Below are 13,500 nucleotides of genomic sequence, written 5' to 3'. Positions count from 1 at the left end.
TCATAAGAACGACCCCGTATCGTGACAGGTCCCCATTTTCCATCAGATATTTGTCAGTAGGCGAACTTCCGTCTGCCCAAGGTGTCAAAGTGTTCCCTAACGACGTTTCGGAGGTGCACAATGAACCTATTACCACAAACAGCAACTTCCGTGGCGCCCATTAAGGGCAGTTACACCAGATTGAGTTCAAGAAGTGTCCTTAAGCGTCGTTAAAACGCTTTGGTATGACTGCTATGTATATGCGAAAGAGCGTGTCAAATGACTTGGACCAACCCAACATCACCTCACGCCCTAACAAACTCGGTAAACCATGCATTCGTATTGTCCCAATGACTGTCTGTTGTCCATAAAAAAACCGACAAAATATGTCCAAGTGCAACTGCAACTACAAAATAAGGTAGTGTTCCTAACGACCAAAAACTGAAGCCAGGGTATGTAGAACATGTCAAATCCCAAAGCCAAAAACGAAATTAAATGTAAATTTCAGGCATGCTGAGAGGAATTTTTGGTTTAGGGAGGCCAGATTAGAACATGATAGCTGCGCCAGCTGCTGCAGAGAGTAGGACAACGGCAGCGGGGCCCATGCCGATCTTGATAAGCGATGTAGCACCACTGCTGTTGATGGGCGAAGGTGAAGCAGATGCGGATGAGCTGGTCTGTGCTGTGGTAGCAGGAGCGGTGGTTGTAGGAGCCACCGTCGGTGCTGTGGAAAGGCCCGTACCCGTGCTCCTAGAAGAGGTTTCAGATTGTCGTCTGTGATAGGTAAGCATTTACTCACGAGCTCGTCGACGTGGTGGATGTCGACGGCAGTGTGGCACTCGACTGTGCGGAAACAGCAAAGTCACCACTTTGTGCGTAGACAGTGTTGATGTTGCTGTTGCTAGTAGCTTCGAGGGTGTAACCGTCACTACGCATCGCGAGTTCAGCCACTCTTATTGTTTTATTCAGCAGAAATAGATCAGGGTGCTTACCCAACGGGGACCTGGGGCAGCGTAAGAGTTATGATACCCGCCGAGCTTTGCACGTTGTTTCCGATGGCGAATGTGTTGTGGAAGATGGTGTTCACCATGTAAAGACTGAACGAACTGGGATCGGAAGTTGTTGCCTCCCAAGTGACATTGACCAAGCCGCCAACCGAAACACCCGTCGGTGTGTTGAGTGTCAGTGCAGACACGAGAGGGATAGCGAAGGTGGCAAGAGCACTAAGGGGGTAAGTTAACAACACATCGGAAACCTGCTCATCCGATAGTGAAAAAAATACTTACGCGATTCTAGCGAACATGTTGAAGTCGTGAACGGAGTAGATATAAACTAGAAGGAGATGTAGAGGATGTCGAGGACGACGGCGAGGAACGGGAAGCAGAGAAGTGAGAGAGTTGAAGAAAAGTCCAAGCAAGCACAACAGCTTTTATGCCAGAACTAAACCGTAAGGCGTCTTCCCACGCGGCTTACCAGTCTGGTTCAAAAGCATCCGATGCCGACGATTCACAAACACGCTGGATTCTCATCATTGCCTCATCATTCCCGCGTTTTTCATTCGGTAGGTATGCCCAACTATGGATTCTAGTCAGTAATAGTAGACATTATCCATTACAAGTCGTCAACCCCCCAGCAATAATGCTCACGGGGAAAAAAATCCCTTGGTGAAATTATGAGTTTAACCGGATGGCGGCGTACAATTTCCCGATTTCCAGTCAGGCTGCGATCGTAACAGCCTTTCGGCTGTGTTCAAGAATAGATCACGGCCATGTATTCCCTTTCCATCCGCTAATAGATCTACGTGTGAAACGTGGTGAACACCAACGTCAAAAAATGTCAACGAATGTGCGGCATCATCTTGTCGAGGGACAACAAGGCAGGCACAACTCACCTCGTCAAACGGTCGCGTATCGCTAAAGCAACTCCCCCAGACCTCATTCACCGCACGCTCTGCCGCTGCCTCGTCTGGGCACATGGGATTCGCGCGGACGGAAAGTATAGCACGCCGTCTCACGCAAGCCTATTCCAAGTTAGTAAACATTGGGACTGGTCAAGAGATGGATATAGGACTGCACAGCATAAGGCACAATCATCGATATACCTGATGTTGTTTTGAAAATGACACGAATCCCCTTCCCAGCTCACGCATATATCGGCAGTCACCACTTAAACTGTTAGCACGGATCTTCGATAAACGGGCGCCGCGGCATATGTCAATAAAACGTAATATGGCACACTGATCACTCACTTCGCTGCATGCATGATGTCTCAAGTTTTTCCAGTCAACATTGAACTTGCAGTGATCATACATATGTACCAGCTCGTGTGTGAGGGTATCTTCCATGTGCTTCTTGTCTCCGAAATGGCCCTGACAAAGGATAATCGCTCCAGCAGGATGGAAGCCTCCGGAACGCGTGAGATCGCATGGGGCACACACGATGTTCGAGGACGGTACCAGGCACCCGGACAACTTCAGATGTTTTAGCATGAAAACAACTGAAGGGCCTATGAAAGCAACGCGTGCGCGGCGTTGGAATAAGTACGGATCAGACCACGCAGAAACAACGAGACGGACTGTAATTCAGGAGTTCAGTCTTCCATTGCTCGCAGCGGCGATGCTGCGCTTCAACCCTGTCACGTTCTCGTTCGTCTGCGGTAAGCCCCATACCTGATACTTGGGCAGCTTTGTGCAGCCATCTTTGAAATGATCGCGACTCTGATGGATTAACAGGTGGTTCAGAGGAGGCCGGATCCATGAGTGCAAATGTGCTAGTGCAAAGCGCAAGTTTATAATACTATTCATGATGAGTTCCCACGGACATGCATGCACTCGCGGCACAACACAAATTGGGATAGAACGGCAATGTTACAGTAAATCAAACACCAGAAAGCGACAACCACGAACTCGTAGGTACTAGGTCCAATACATTATCCTCAGGAACGCCCACTAGAAAGACAGTAAAGTAGTAATGTAATTAATGAGAAGTGCACTTGAACAACTCTCGCACGTCTGGCAGATTATGGAGCTCAGTCAGGTATCTCGTCGCCAGCGCTTGAAACAACAGCTCGTGATGCTCGTCGTGGTATGGGGTGTGCACATGGGCCATCTCGTGTGCCATGACATAATACCTGCGGGAGATTAGTAAATGCTGAAGGACAGAATTTTGTGTACTTGCCAGTCAATGTAAGCTTTTCCAGCAGGGGCATCTTTGTCTAAGTAGTAGGCATAAGCCTCGGTAACGGAAGAACCAATCATGAAGATCACGTACGGTTCTGTATATAGTGTTCCAGACCGAAAAATATCTGATCATTGCGGTTGAAACCCATCAGATTCGAGTCTTCGCCATGATAGAATACGTGACATCGTGTCTGATTGATTGAAAAGACTGTTGCGAGGTTACTAATGATATTCCCAAAGGCTTCGCGTTCCCTTGAGGGAACACCCAAGACTGTCCCCTCTAAAACAACGTCAGTCTAGTAGTTCGAAATGAGAAGCATTCAACTCACTTCGCTTCCAGACTTTGACTTGCCCGACGTGTTGGCCCTCTTCATTGATTTAATTATGAGCTGCCAGACTCCAAGTTGGACAACGTACCACATTCTTCGAGATCCGTCTTTGCAACCTTCTTCTCATCGCAGTATGCGACATTTTTCTGCTTCTTCCCTCCACCAACCTGTTCCCTATTGCTGATGTGCGAGTCGTTATCGCCGCCCTCTTCCTTCATGATATTCTTCACCTTCTCAATGGAGTTTTCTGCATACCAGTTATCAGTGTCTACCTTCGCCATGAAAATGGACTTAGCGCACCTATCTCACTGAGCTTGATCTGACCCAACCTGGGGTCTTTGCGAAACCGATGCAAAAACTTCGTGAATTTGCTGACGGACTCCGGCTTGTCACAGGTTGATTCGCTTTCCGAGGATGCATCTTGGGGGGAAGCTTGAACAGGTCCGGGTGGCGCCCCATTGCAAGGATTTTCTCCTGCTTTCATTGAGCATCTCCCCTGGCATGAAAGATAATGAGATTGATCGTAAACTTACCATGTTCAGCCTTTTCAAGGTTCTCGCGATACTCCGAGAGAATTCTATCGACTAAACATGCAATCAGCGCAGCTTCCTAGATGACAGCGACAGCCTCACCATCGTAACCACGGCGCTTGAGGACGTTAACGTCTGTGTCCAATATAGTCATAAGAGACAGGACATCATTCTTTTTATAGGTAGAGAACAGCAGGCGACACAGAGCTGCTGCTACACTACAATGAATGAGCACGCATCTCGATCGACACATAACACCACATACTCATAACTGTCAGCCTTTGGCTCCTTGATCCACAGCACATGCAGGCCATCCTTGGATTGCGTCTCAGCAGAGAGTTCGGTAGGGTGCGCTTTCTGTCCCTGAAGTCCATTAGTCGCATTGGGGAAGTCTAATCTCTTCGTGACGTCAAGCTTTCGGCAAGCTCGCACGAAAAATTGATTGTCGTCATGCCACCGTAACAGGCGCATTCCATCTCTAAAGCGTGGTTCGTCGAACTCATGGAGGAAAATAGGTATCTTGTCAATGATAGAATTTAAAAGGTCGCGGGCACTGCGTGCGTCCAGCAACTCCTTGCCTGGTTCCACAGTGTATTTGATGCAAGAACTCAGCGACTTGACTTTCATTTCAGAGTAAAACTCTGCTTGCGATATGTCATATTGTACCAGAAAGAACGCAAGCACTTACTTTCTAACAACTCCTCCTGGGGAGCGATGAAAATGCAGTCGCCAAAGGTGCGACGACTTTCCATGTCGTCTGCGACCAATACTCCTTCGGCCTTGCAAAGTTCAAACTCGTCTGCTTCGTGACTGTACCCATCCCGGCCAATACCGCCTTTCCCTTGTCGATATCCTAAGAAAATCGAGGCAGTGCGCATTTCTTCGTGGATCTTTCGAGGAAGAGACTTGTGACCAACCGCAATCAGACGCAGCTCAGTCAAGTATCTACAGCAAGTAAGTATCATGAGTCGAGGTTCCGGCACCGATACGTACCTCTCATGGTCGTCCCCAGCTAGTTTAAGGAACGTTTTTGGACATTTCAGGAGAACTCTGAGAACATCAATGCATTCAGGGCGTTCCTTAACACCACAGGCTTTTAAGAAGGCATTGGCACTAGGCCCGAAGTCGACAAACTTGAACAGCCGCTGGTAGAAATGGTCCTCGGAGTATGATTCTGACTTCAGGAAGCACTCACGAGGAGCCACTGGCTCATAGGATTTACTGGATTGTGGCTGCTCGGAAGACACCTCGACGGGAACAATTTTCAATTCTGCGATCCTTTCGAATTCTCCTGCCGAGAAAACTGCACATCTTGTCAGTACACACAGAAAACGCCCGGGCTATGAGACTGCTTGCCTCCTTTTTCAGCAAGAAACTTAAACCAGCTCTTTGCAATTTGCGGATCTTTCGGCGGAGTCGATTGAAGAACCTGGAATAGCTTTTCAGCGGTAGGGCGATCTCGAATTTTCAGCTTTGCAATATTCTTCTTGCTGAACTGGTCGGACAGGTGACCGAAGCCCAACACCTTCCAGTTTGGATCCGAGAACACCTTGTCAATCGTGGCATCAGCTATACATCTCTAGTGTTCGTGCACGAACGGACCTCGCCATGGGGGATTTGACAAATTTTCCCGTCTCTGACGCCAGGGATGAAGGCGAACGTAGAGAACTTTGACGGGTCGAACTGCCTTTCAAGGTGTGGTTCATACAGTGGTCCGCAAAGAAACGCGAATGCAGCACGCCTAGCAGCATGGTCATCCTCAGAAGATGCGATAGGGATGAGTTCTTCTATTGAAGGGTATTCGTGTAACCCATGTCTAATGAGGAATAGTGCTGTAATGTTTGGTCAATGGGGGATGCAACGTCAGGCCAGTTCACAGCACACCTTCCTGGGTGTTTGAATCCCAGTAGTCGCAATTGATTACGTGCAGTTTGAGTGCCCGGTTGGTTTCTGTGGATGCGAAGAGCTCCTTGATATGACGTCTTTCATTATTATTGCATGGAAAGATCTCCATCCCCATGACGCGAGTCACATGTTCCTGAGCAGATGTAATAAGATACCTCGCCAGGTCCATGGCATTCCATTTATCATTGCTCATCGCCCTGCGAGGTATATTAGCAAATACGGTAAGGTCATATTCCTAGTGACTAACTTGGATATGAATGTTTCAATGTCACACCGTTTCTGCACCCCAAGATATTGCAATGCCTGGTCTGTGCCGTAATCCAAGAGGTCCTGTCTAACGATAGGAAGGTCGCGAAAGACGTCGGCTTCAGAGAAGTACGCTTCCTTGGGTCGCTTCATGTAAGGTACGTTCGAGATGGTCGTAGGTATGCAATTCATATCCTCTAAAATCTCCCGAACTTCGGAACGACTATTTTCATCTAGTGAAGGCCAAAGGTTACCGAGGACGCCGAGGACGTGTTGCGCAAAACTGGGCGTATGGCTGATATCATGCGCTCGATCTGGCGGACTGTTCTTGAGGTGTCGAAGCCAGTGTATGATCGACATTTCTTTCCATCCAAAAACCTCCGGAATCCAGAATGTCATTTGGATAAGTGCTGGGGGTATGGTGTCGTCTGGCAAAGGGTCATCCGGACGGCGAATATTCAGCATTCGTCCATCGATAAATTTGCTGATGGAGCTGAGTCTGACTTCCTTCCCCCCGGAATGTGTTTTGCCTACTTTGAGCAGTTCGTCCCGACACCTTTTCTGCTGTTCATCCAAAGGACTCCGGCTTCCAAGTGAAGTGCTCCACCAACGCAAGCAAGCGGTCATCTCCGACTCACTCAGCCACCGCGAATCCAGTTCTTTCACGACATCTCTGAACGTGTACGGCCCAATCTGGAGATGCTTGGGAAGCGTCATCGATGTTAATATGGGACGTAGTTCCGTTGGGAATACTGGGGTGCGCATGAAGTGAGCGAATTGATGATTGTACAAACGGATGTCCTTCGTGTACCGAATCCCTTGATCAGATATGAACGGGAATTTATCTGACTCCGAACAAGCGTAGAATGCATCCTTGATAATCTGGGATACCTTCGGATCGGGGGTGGAAGGATGGAAGACGAAGGACTTCATCGCATACAGGGCTAGTTCTAGTTGTTCCGCATTTTGTTTCGACGGCGTCGACCACGCGTCCTTTACTTTGTTCATCTCGGAATCATAAGCAATCCTCGCCAAAAAGCCTCCAACGTAAAGGAGCTCTTCATTCCATTCTGCACGGCATAGCATCAATGGACAGATTGCAGTCTAGTGACAATCCATCACTTACTGGAGACGTGACCATTGCTGCAAGGTAAATCATCAGATATATCCTCACATAGGGTCGCGCGATGCTCACGCAAGATCAATAGAGCCTCTTTCCACAGTTGAAATAAAACGGCCAGACATGTGGCAAGCCATGCCTGTCGTTTGAGCCGTACTTTGCCCCTGTCATGCACATGAGATAACATGAAATAACCCAACACTATGAAGTACAGACGATGAAGATTCGAGGAGGGTGTGGTCTGTCAGAGGAACGTTAGAATAAAAACCACTTCGAAAGAACGCCTTAACATACGCTTCCAACTGGGGACAAAATCCTTGGGGACCACGGAAGACGCTTCCAAACCCTGCTTCTTCTTGCGACTGCTTATCGTGCTCGTCCTTACTGAACTGTGGATAATGGATATAGGACCACGTCGAAATTTATAAGGCATTCGCTTACGAAAACCATTTCAAATGGGAAATCTTTGGGAAGCTTTTTCTTCGTTGCGGATTCCAAACCCTTCTCCAGATTCGGTTTCGCTGAAACAGTAACTTTTGCAGAGTAAATGGAACATTTCGCTGAGAATTGGACGCTAGATTCGGAACTGGAGGTTTCAGAAGCAGCTGCTGCTATTTTTGGAGCTGCGGTTATTCCATTCGATTTCGGTGTTTTCTCCATTGAGAAGAAATTCTTGAATTTTGCTGGATTTCCACCTTCTTCCGGTTCCGCACGTGCAGCGAGAGTTTTTGGACCTCCGATGAGCGTATCTCCAAAGAATATAACATTGACCTCCTGGGCTGCCAAGAATATTAGAACCTTTGTAGACTGATAAAGGCGCAAGAAATACTGACACATCAGTTCAACAGAATCAATGGTCATGGTTCCATCCCGGCTTTTTCTGTTCATATGCTGCGAAATGGCTATTGACTGACTGGCCTTTTTCCGAGTTTTTGTCAAATGAGACAACTTAGTGTCGTCCAGAAAGATCTCAACATGTTCAACGCGGGTCAGGAATGTCACGGAGGTTACTAGAAATCGCGTGAGTTCAAAGATCCGTGGGATAGTCGACTCCTGCTTCAACTCCATCTCAATCACAGTCCACTTGTCGCAGTCACATTCTTCTTTCTTCACAAAGAGCTATATGCACATCAGAATCAATGAAATGAGACGGGATTCTAAGCAACAACGTGCCTGGTCTTTGTCATAATAGATGGATCTCATCTCTCCTACAACATCCAATGAGCGACACATAGGCTTCATTGGAGGATCGTGTACCTTTCGATCTGACAATGGGCTTGTCTGTGACGCTGAACACACTAAAGAAACCTGTAACGGGAAATTGCCCTTAGGTCTCAGGATCAACGAAGAATGCATGGATCGTACCGACTCCAAATGCACCAATCTTGCGTTCATCCGGGTTGCCTTCGGCTAGGTAAAAGGTTCAGCATCCAGCAAGCTGTTAAGAATCGTTACATACCAATTTTCGTTAGACGCTTCCAGTCAGCGGGTTCAAACTGGACACCGTCATTCTTGACAACCCATTTGAAGACCTTCAAGTTGTTGGACGAAAACGTCAGTGCTCCGTAGCCAGTAATTTGCCCGATAGCGCACCTTAGCTGAATTGAGACCTGGTGTCGTCCCATTACTTGCACGTCCACGTGGACTCTCAAATACAATATTGAAGTTTTTGGCCCCAGCATCGTCTGCATTTTGCAACAGTTCTCGGAACACTTCATGGCAATCAGTCGTTCTTTCTGACCTGACATAGTTCCAAACGTACCTGTGAACTCCTCTGGGTAACGGGCGAGGACTTTGTCGACAAGGTCCCGCTGGTTGACTTCCACTGCCGTGACCTTCAAATCGAAAGGTGAGCCCCGAAAGAGTACAATTCTTGGGCGCTAATAGAACTAGCTCACCTCGGGCTCACACATTACAGGACAGACTCGAGATGTCCGTCAAAATGTGATAGTAGTCAGTATGTGAGGGTATGAGACTCTAAAGCGACAGGATAAATGTAACGTTGGGTGGACCGTAACAGCAGCTGGCCTCACGCTCAACACGCGTGGCTATGCCACACAAAGGGACCCACAACTTAATATGATCTACGAGCGCTTATTCTTGTATTATTCTTGTATTATATTAAATTGCTGTGCGTTACGGCCCATGACAGGCAATGTCGCAGGATATGAGATGCATGGTAATGTGTTAGCCGGCGAGCGCAACTATTTTGAAGCTCACCGAATCCTGGATTGTTAAGAATAAGTACAGGCTTGCTCTTGGAAGTTCTTCAACCACTCAGTGATTATGCATCATCTGCCAGCCATCACAAAATTTGCAGAACTGAGATATTACCTGATTTAGACTGTTGTGTGCCACAACAATTGACACGTCACTGTCAGACCATCTCGGCAACAGCCGGACGTGATAGAAAACATCTCGCAATGACATATCACCTATCTGCGTGCTGTCAAAATAGGATTACTATGTAGTACATTGTATCTACATGATATATACAAGGTATTGCCCAGATTGACCGGCAAAATTAAGTGAGTGCAAACAAAAGCTAAGTTAAAGTGCGCCATAGCCCTCCTCTGCGAGCACGTCGTCGTCAAGTTCCTCACCCTCATCGGCCAAAACTCTATCGTCGTCGTCATCCTGACCTATATCAGCCTCATCGTCAGTGCCGTCTTCCTCATCAACGCCGTCTTCCTCGTCAGCCCCATCTTCCTCGTCAGCATCCTCTTCCTCGTCAGCACCCTCTTCGTCCTGCTCCTCCAAGTCTTCCAAATCCGACTCATCCCCTTGCATCTCAGAGTCTTCCTGTGGACTTGATTCAGTGTTGCATCCCCCACCTTGGAGGAATTCGTCCCAGTCCCGCATGGCCTTGTGACCAATCCCGCCCCCACGAAACCTCATGAATATGTCGTGATCAACGAACCTGTAGGTACTACAATGAGAAATATAATAAGAAAAAAAATAAGCACATACATGTTTACATAGTAATAGCGCCAGTCCGTATCAAGTTCTTCCTCTTTTCGGACAAAGGACGGTCCAAGCAGTGTGTCAGTGCGACTGTAGGCAAATGCAGGGATAATGTGTACCCCGTGGATGACGGACTCGGGGTCCAGGAATCCAAATGCTTCCTCAAGACTGTCTTGGTCAAAGAATTCCAAGCGCTGTAGGCGTTTAGCAGTAAAGCCGGCGGGTGATCCATCACGTCGGAACCAACGAACAAATAAGACATCCATGCGTCTAGGTCGTGAATAGTGTGACTCCTCGTTCTCGCGATACTCTACATTGACGTGAAATATCCTGATAACGCGGGCATACCAGTAAGGATGCGTGCGCTCATCCTCTTGGGCAAGTACCATAACATCAGCACGAGTTCGCGGATTGATAGTGTCTTGTTCGCGTCGTAGATCATATGTCGTGTAGTTGATATGCAATGTGCTATGCTGGAATAGCTTGTTCTCACCAATGAGGACAGAGTCGCGGTCTTCATCGGAAAAGTTGTATTCATCACCATTATATTCAAGCTCACAGAGGCGGGCAAGCAAGTGGTCTTTCAGGCGAGGGATGAAGTTCTGAAAAAAATGCAATGAAACTTGAGTGAAACGTATACACGGAAAGACATACCTTAACCGCTGGATCATCGGCCAAATCTACTAACCAAGCCGTGAGATCGAAGCTTTCACGAGAATACTTGGCGATGTAGTAATGATCTATGGGGGAAGTGCGGAGATGCTTTGGTCTGGGATTGGCCTTCTGCGCGACAATGGTTTCATGTGCGGCAATGACTTTCTTCACCAAGCGTTCAATTGCATCCTGAGAGGTCATACTGCGTGTCGTTTGATCCTTTTTCTTGGGTGTTCGTGGATACCGGCGCTTTTACAGGCAGTGTTCAAGCTCTCCCTGGGGGCACATTAGAAGACGATAGTAAATGAACTAAACTAGTACATACCAACTGCGAGTTAAAGCTATCAGTTGTACCTCTTTCTCGGATGGTGTTAGGGTAGTCGGCGAGCGCATGGTATTTGTAGGTGTTCAAATTCAATCTCTTTACCTTTGGACCAGAGACAGTATGCGATGCTCCTGGTTGTTTTGAGGCGAGTGCAGCCTGTCGACGTCCACGGGCAGCATGCTCGTGCGGAAGTTCCGTTGTGTGATAATGTTTGCACACAGTGCGCTGAAATTTGCGAACGGACTGACCCAGAGCAACAGTTGCTGAATCGAAAAATGCGAGGGTGTCGTCAGTATGCAGGCAGAGTTTGGCATATGCGTGCCACGCTGCAAGGTCGAAGAGAAGGTCCAATATAATCTTGTTATGGATAGCCTTTTCCTTGTCCTTTGATTCCTCGTCGATGAGGATTCCTTCAAAGACAGGAAGAGCACACTAGTTTACAATAGAATTAAATGAATGAATAAACGAGGCGAGTGTAAGTTCACCTGCAGGAGATCTTCAAAGTCTCGGGCTGCGAGACGTTTCATTGCTGATGCGTTGTTGTGGAACTGACGGATGGTTCCCCGTCCAAAGGTAGGTACTCTTCGATATCTGTAAAAAGCCGCATGAGCATAAGTATGACCGCAATTCCTAAGTACATACCTCCAGTTCAGCTCCTGAACTGCAGCACCACCTGCCGCAAAAAGGACACGCATAAGATGAATAAATATAGCCTTCCAAACCCCAAGTTCGAACTCATGCAGTAGGTCGACTATGAATAAGACAAAGAAATTGAAGAAGTATTCTGCGAGGCGCTCAGAGAAGGCATTCTACTAACAAATCAACCTTAAAAACCAATATCTTGTGAGGAATGACTTACCCGAGTAGGGACCAGCGACTCTTCATTCAAGATATTCTGGACGCGCTGACTATTGATACTAGCTCCCTGCTTGAATATCATTGCTCGTGCTTGTTCGACACGACGGCGTCGTCGTTCGTTGTCAGTCCGCTGAGTCCTCTCACGACGTTTCATATCGAGTTTGGTGCCCATCATAGGGATATCGGATTTCTTGATGAGGCATCGTGGACATGGGCATTCACCAAGGAATTTTATACAGGCAAGTAAGATCCTGATAGTAGAACTCAATTAGATACTGCAATCTGATGAAGGTCAATCACGAAACCTACTTTTCAGGGTAATCCGCGGAGTAACTGAAGAATCTGGGAAATACGTGCCATGTGATCCCATCTCCGCAGCGAATGACAATACCATATTTGTAGGCATGCATGAACTTCTCGTCGAGGAGAAGTGCCCAGATGGCCTGCATAAGCTCGTGCTTACAATGCGTATAGACGTCAGTTGAGGATGCATCGGCGAAAATATTGAAATAGGTGTCTTGAAAGTCACTGGGGATCTGTTAAGATAAGTATCCGATGACATGTTATAAGACAGGACTTACAGATGGGATGTACGCCACATGGTGACATGCAGATGCCGTCGGTTTCCCTCTCGTGTATTTAGACTGATTGCCGAATAACAAGTAAAATGGCCAAAGTGAAGCGTCACCGAAGTTCGTAAGATGTGTCGCGTCCGACCACATCATGAGGGAGGCAACAACGCGTTCAAGGTCGTCATCAGGTTCCCTAGGAAGAGAGTTGACCTCCTCATAAGCTTCTGAGAAAGCAGGGGACGAGTATGCCTCAGAATAGACATTGACGGTGCGTTCCTCTGACACCTTCCACCTCTGTTGGAAGGGTGTCATGTGAAAGGTGGAGGCGACACTATCCTGGAAGACCGACGTAATGACATCAGTGAGTGAGCGGTGGTAGACACCAGGTATCTCAAGCACAGGTGCTTCATCCTCTGATGCCCACTTCATTTTCTCCTTTGGCAGGCGGATTTGGACTGTAGACTCACGCCAGCCATTTTCAGCGCGGAAGGGGTTAGAGGAATCCTTGAGATAGACACTGATAAGCCGCTTCTCACGTACGTCGTCATAAATCCGCGCGTCCTCTCTCTTGTACTCATCGTCGTCGAGGAAATTCCTTGTGAGGCGTTTCATCTCTGCATTCGACTTGGAATTAACCCCAGAGTACTGCCAGCACATGAGGAGCCCCGCTGTCGGGCTACTGAAAGCAGAGAAAAGGTTGTCGGGCCCAATCTCTGGAGAAGGAAGTCCAGTCGCAATCTGAGAACTCCCGACACTAGGATCACGATCCAGGGTAGGAGCATCGACGGCTGCATCAAGACCTGCATCACCCTTTGGTATCATGGTAGGACGTGCAGAGTA

The 13,500-nt window shown here is 47.8% G+C and overlaps 3 protein-coding genes across 3 annotated transcripts; all 3 read right to left on the bottom strand.

The window, feature by feature from the left end:
• Window positions 1–162: 162 nt before the first annotated feature.
• HD556DRAFT_166155 (uncharacterized protein) lies at window positions 163–1,378 on the bottom strand. The gene is made up of 4 exons (XM_041309773.1): window positions 1,266–1,378; window positions 972–1,202; window positions 779–907; window positions 163–729 (listed from the first exon to the last, which is right to left on the bottom strand). The coding sequence occupies exons 1-4, from the start codon at window positions 1,280–1,282 to the stop codon at window positions 525–527; spliced, it is 582 nt and encodes a 193-aa protein (XP_041163537.1). The 5' UTR covers window positions 1,283–1,378; the 3' UTR covers window positions 163–524.
• On the bottom strand, window positions 1,373–3,007 carry HD556DRAFT_166348 (peptidase M76 family-domain-containing protein). The gene is made up of 5 exons (XM_041309774.1): window positions 2,555–3,007; window positions 2,228–2,493; window positions 2,081–2,164; window positions 1,871–1,999; window positions 1,373–1,776 (listed from the first exon to the last, which is right to left on the bottom strand). Exons 1-5 carry the CDS (start codon window positions 2,733–2,735, stop codon window positions 1,768–1,770), a joined length of 669 nt encoding a protein of 222 aa, XP_041163536.1. The 5' UTR covers window positions 2,736–3,007; the 3' UTR covers window positions 1,373–1,767.
• Window positions 3,008–3,118: 111 nt separating this feature from the next.
• Window positions 3,119–9,200, bottom strand: HD556DRAFT_1440065 (uncharacterized protein; the record flags this gene model as incomplete). Its single annotated transcript, XM_041306058.1, has 25 exons — window positions 3,119–3,192; window positions 3,249–3,437; window positions 3,487–3,525; window positions 3,575–3,733; window positions 3,787–3,960; window positions 4,020–4,070; window positions 4,119–4,234; window positions 4,282–4,657; window positions 4,705–4,961; window positions 5,010–5,319; window positions 5,343–5,565; window positions 5,619–5,848; window positions 5,901–6,118; window positions 6,169–7,237; window positions 7,294–7,310; window positions 7,363–7,451; window positions 7,504–7,528; window positions 7,582–7,676; window positions 7,729–8,066; window positions 8,121–8,406; window positions 8,657–8,697; window positions 8,747–8,819; window positions 8,881–8,999; window positions 9,050–9,122; window positions 9,186–9,200. 25 exons carry the CDS (start codon window positions 9,198–9,200, stop codon window positions 3,119–3,121), a joined length of 4,656 nt encoding a protein of 1,551 aa, XP_041163535.1.
• Between the last annotated feature and the right edge of the window lie 4,300 nt (window positions 9,201–13,500).

The sequence above is a fragment of the Suillus plorans genome (genome assembly GCF_016647745.1).
Source record: "Suillus plorans strain S12 chromosome Unknown HD556scaffold_12, whole genome shotgun sequence".
Taxonomy (NCBI): Eukaryota; Fungi; Basidiomycota; class Agaricomycetes; order Boletales; family Suillaceae; genus Suillus; species Suillus plorans.
This window is presented reverse-complemented; position numbering and strand designations above follow the sequence as displayed.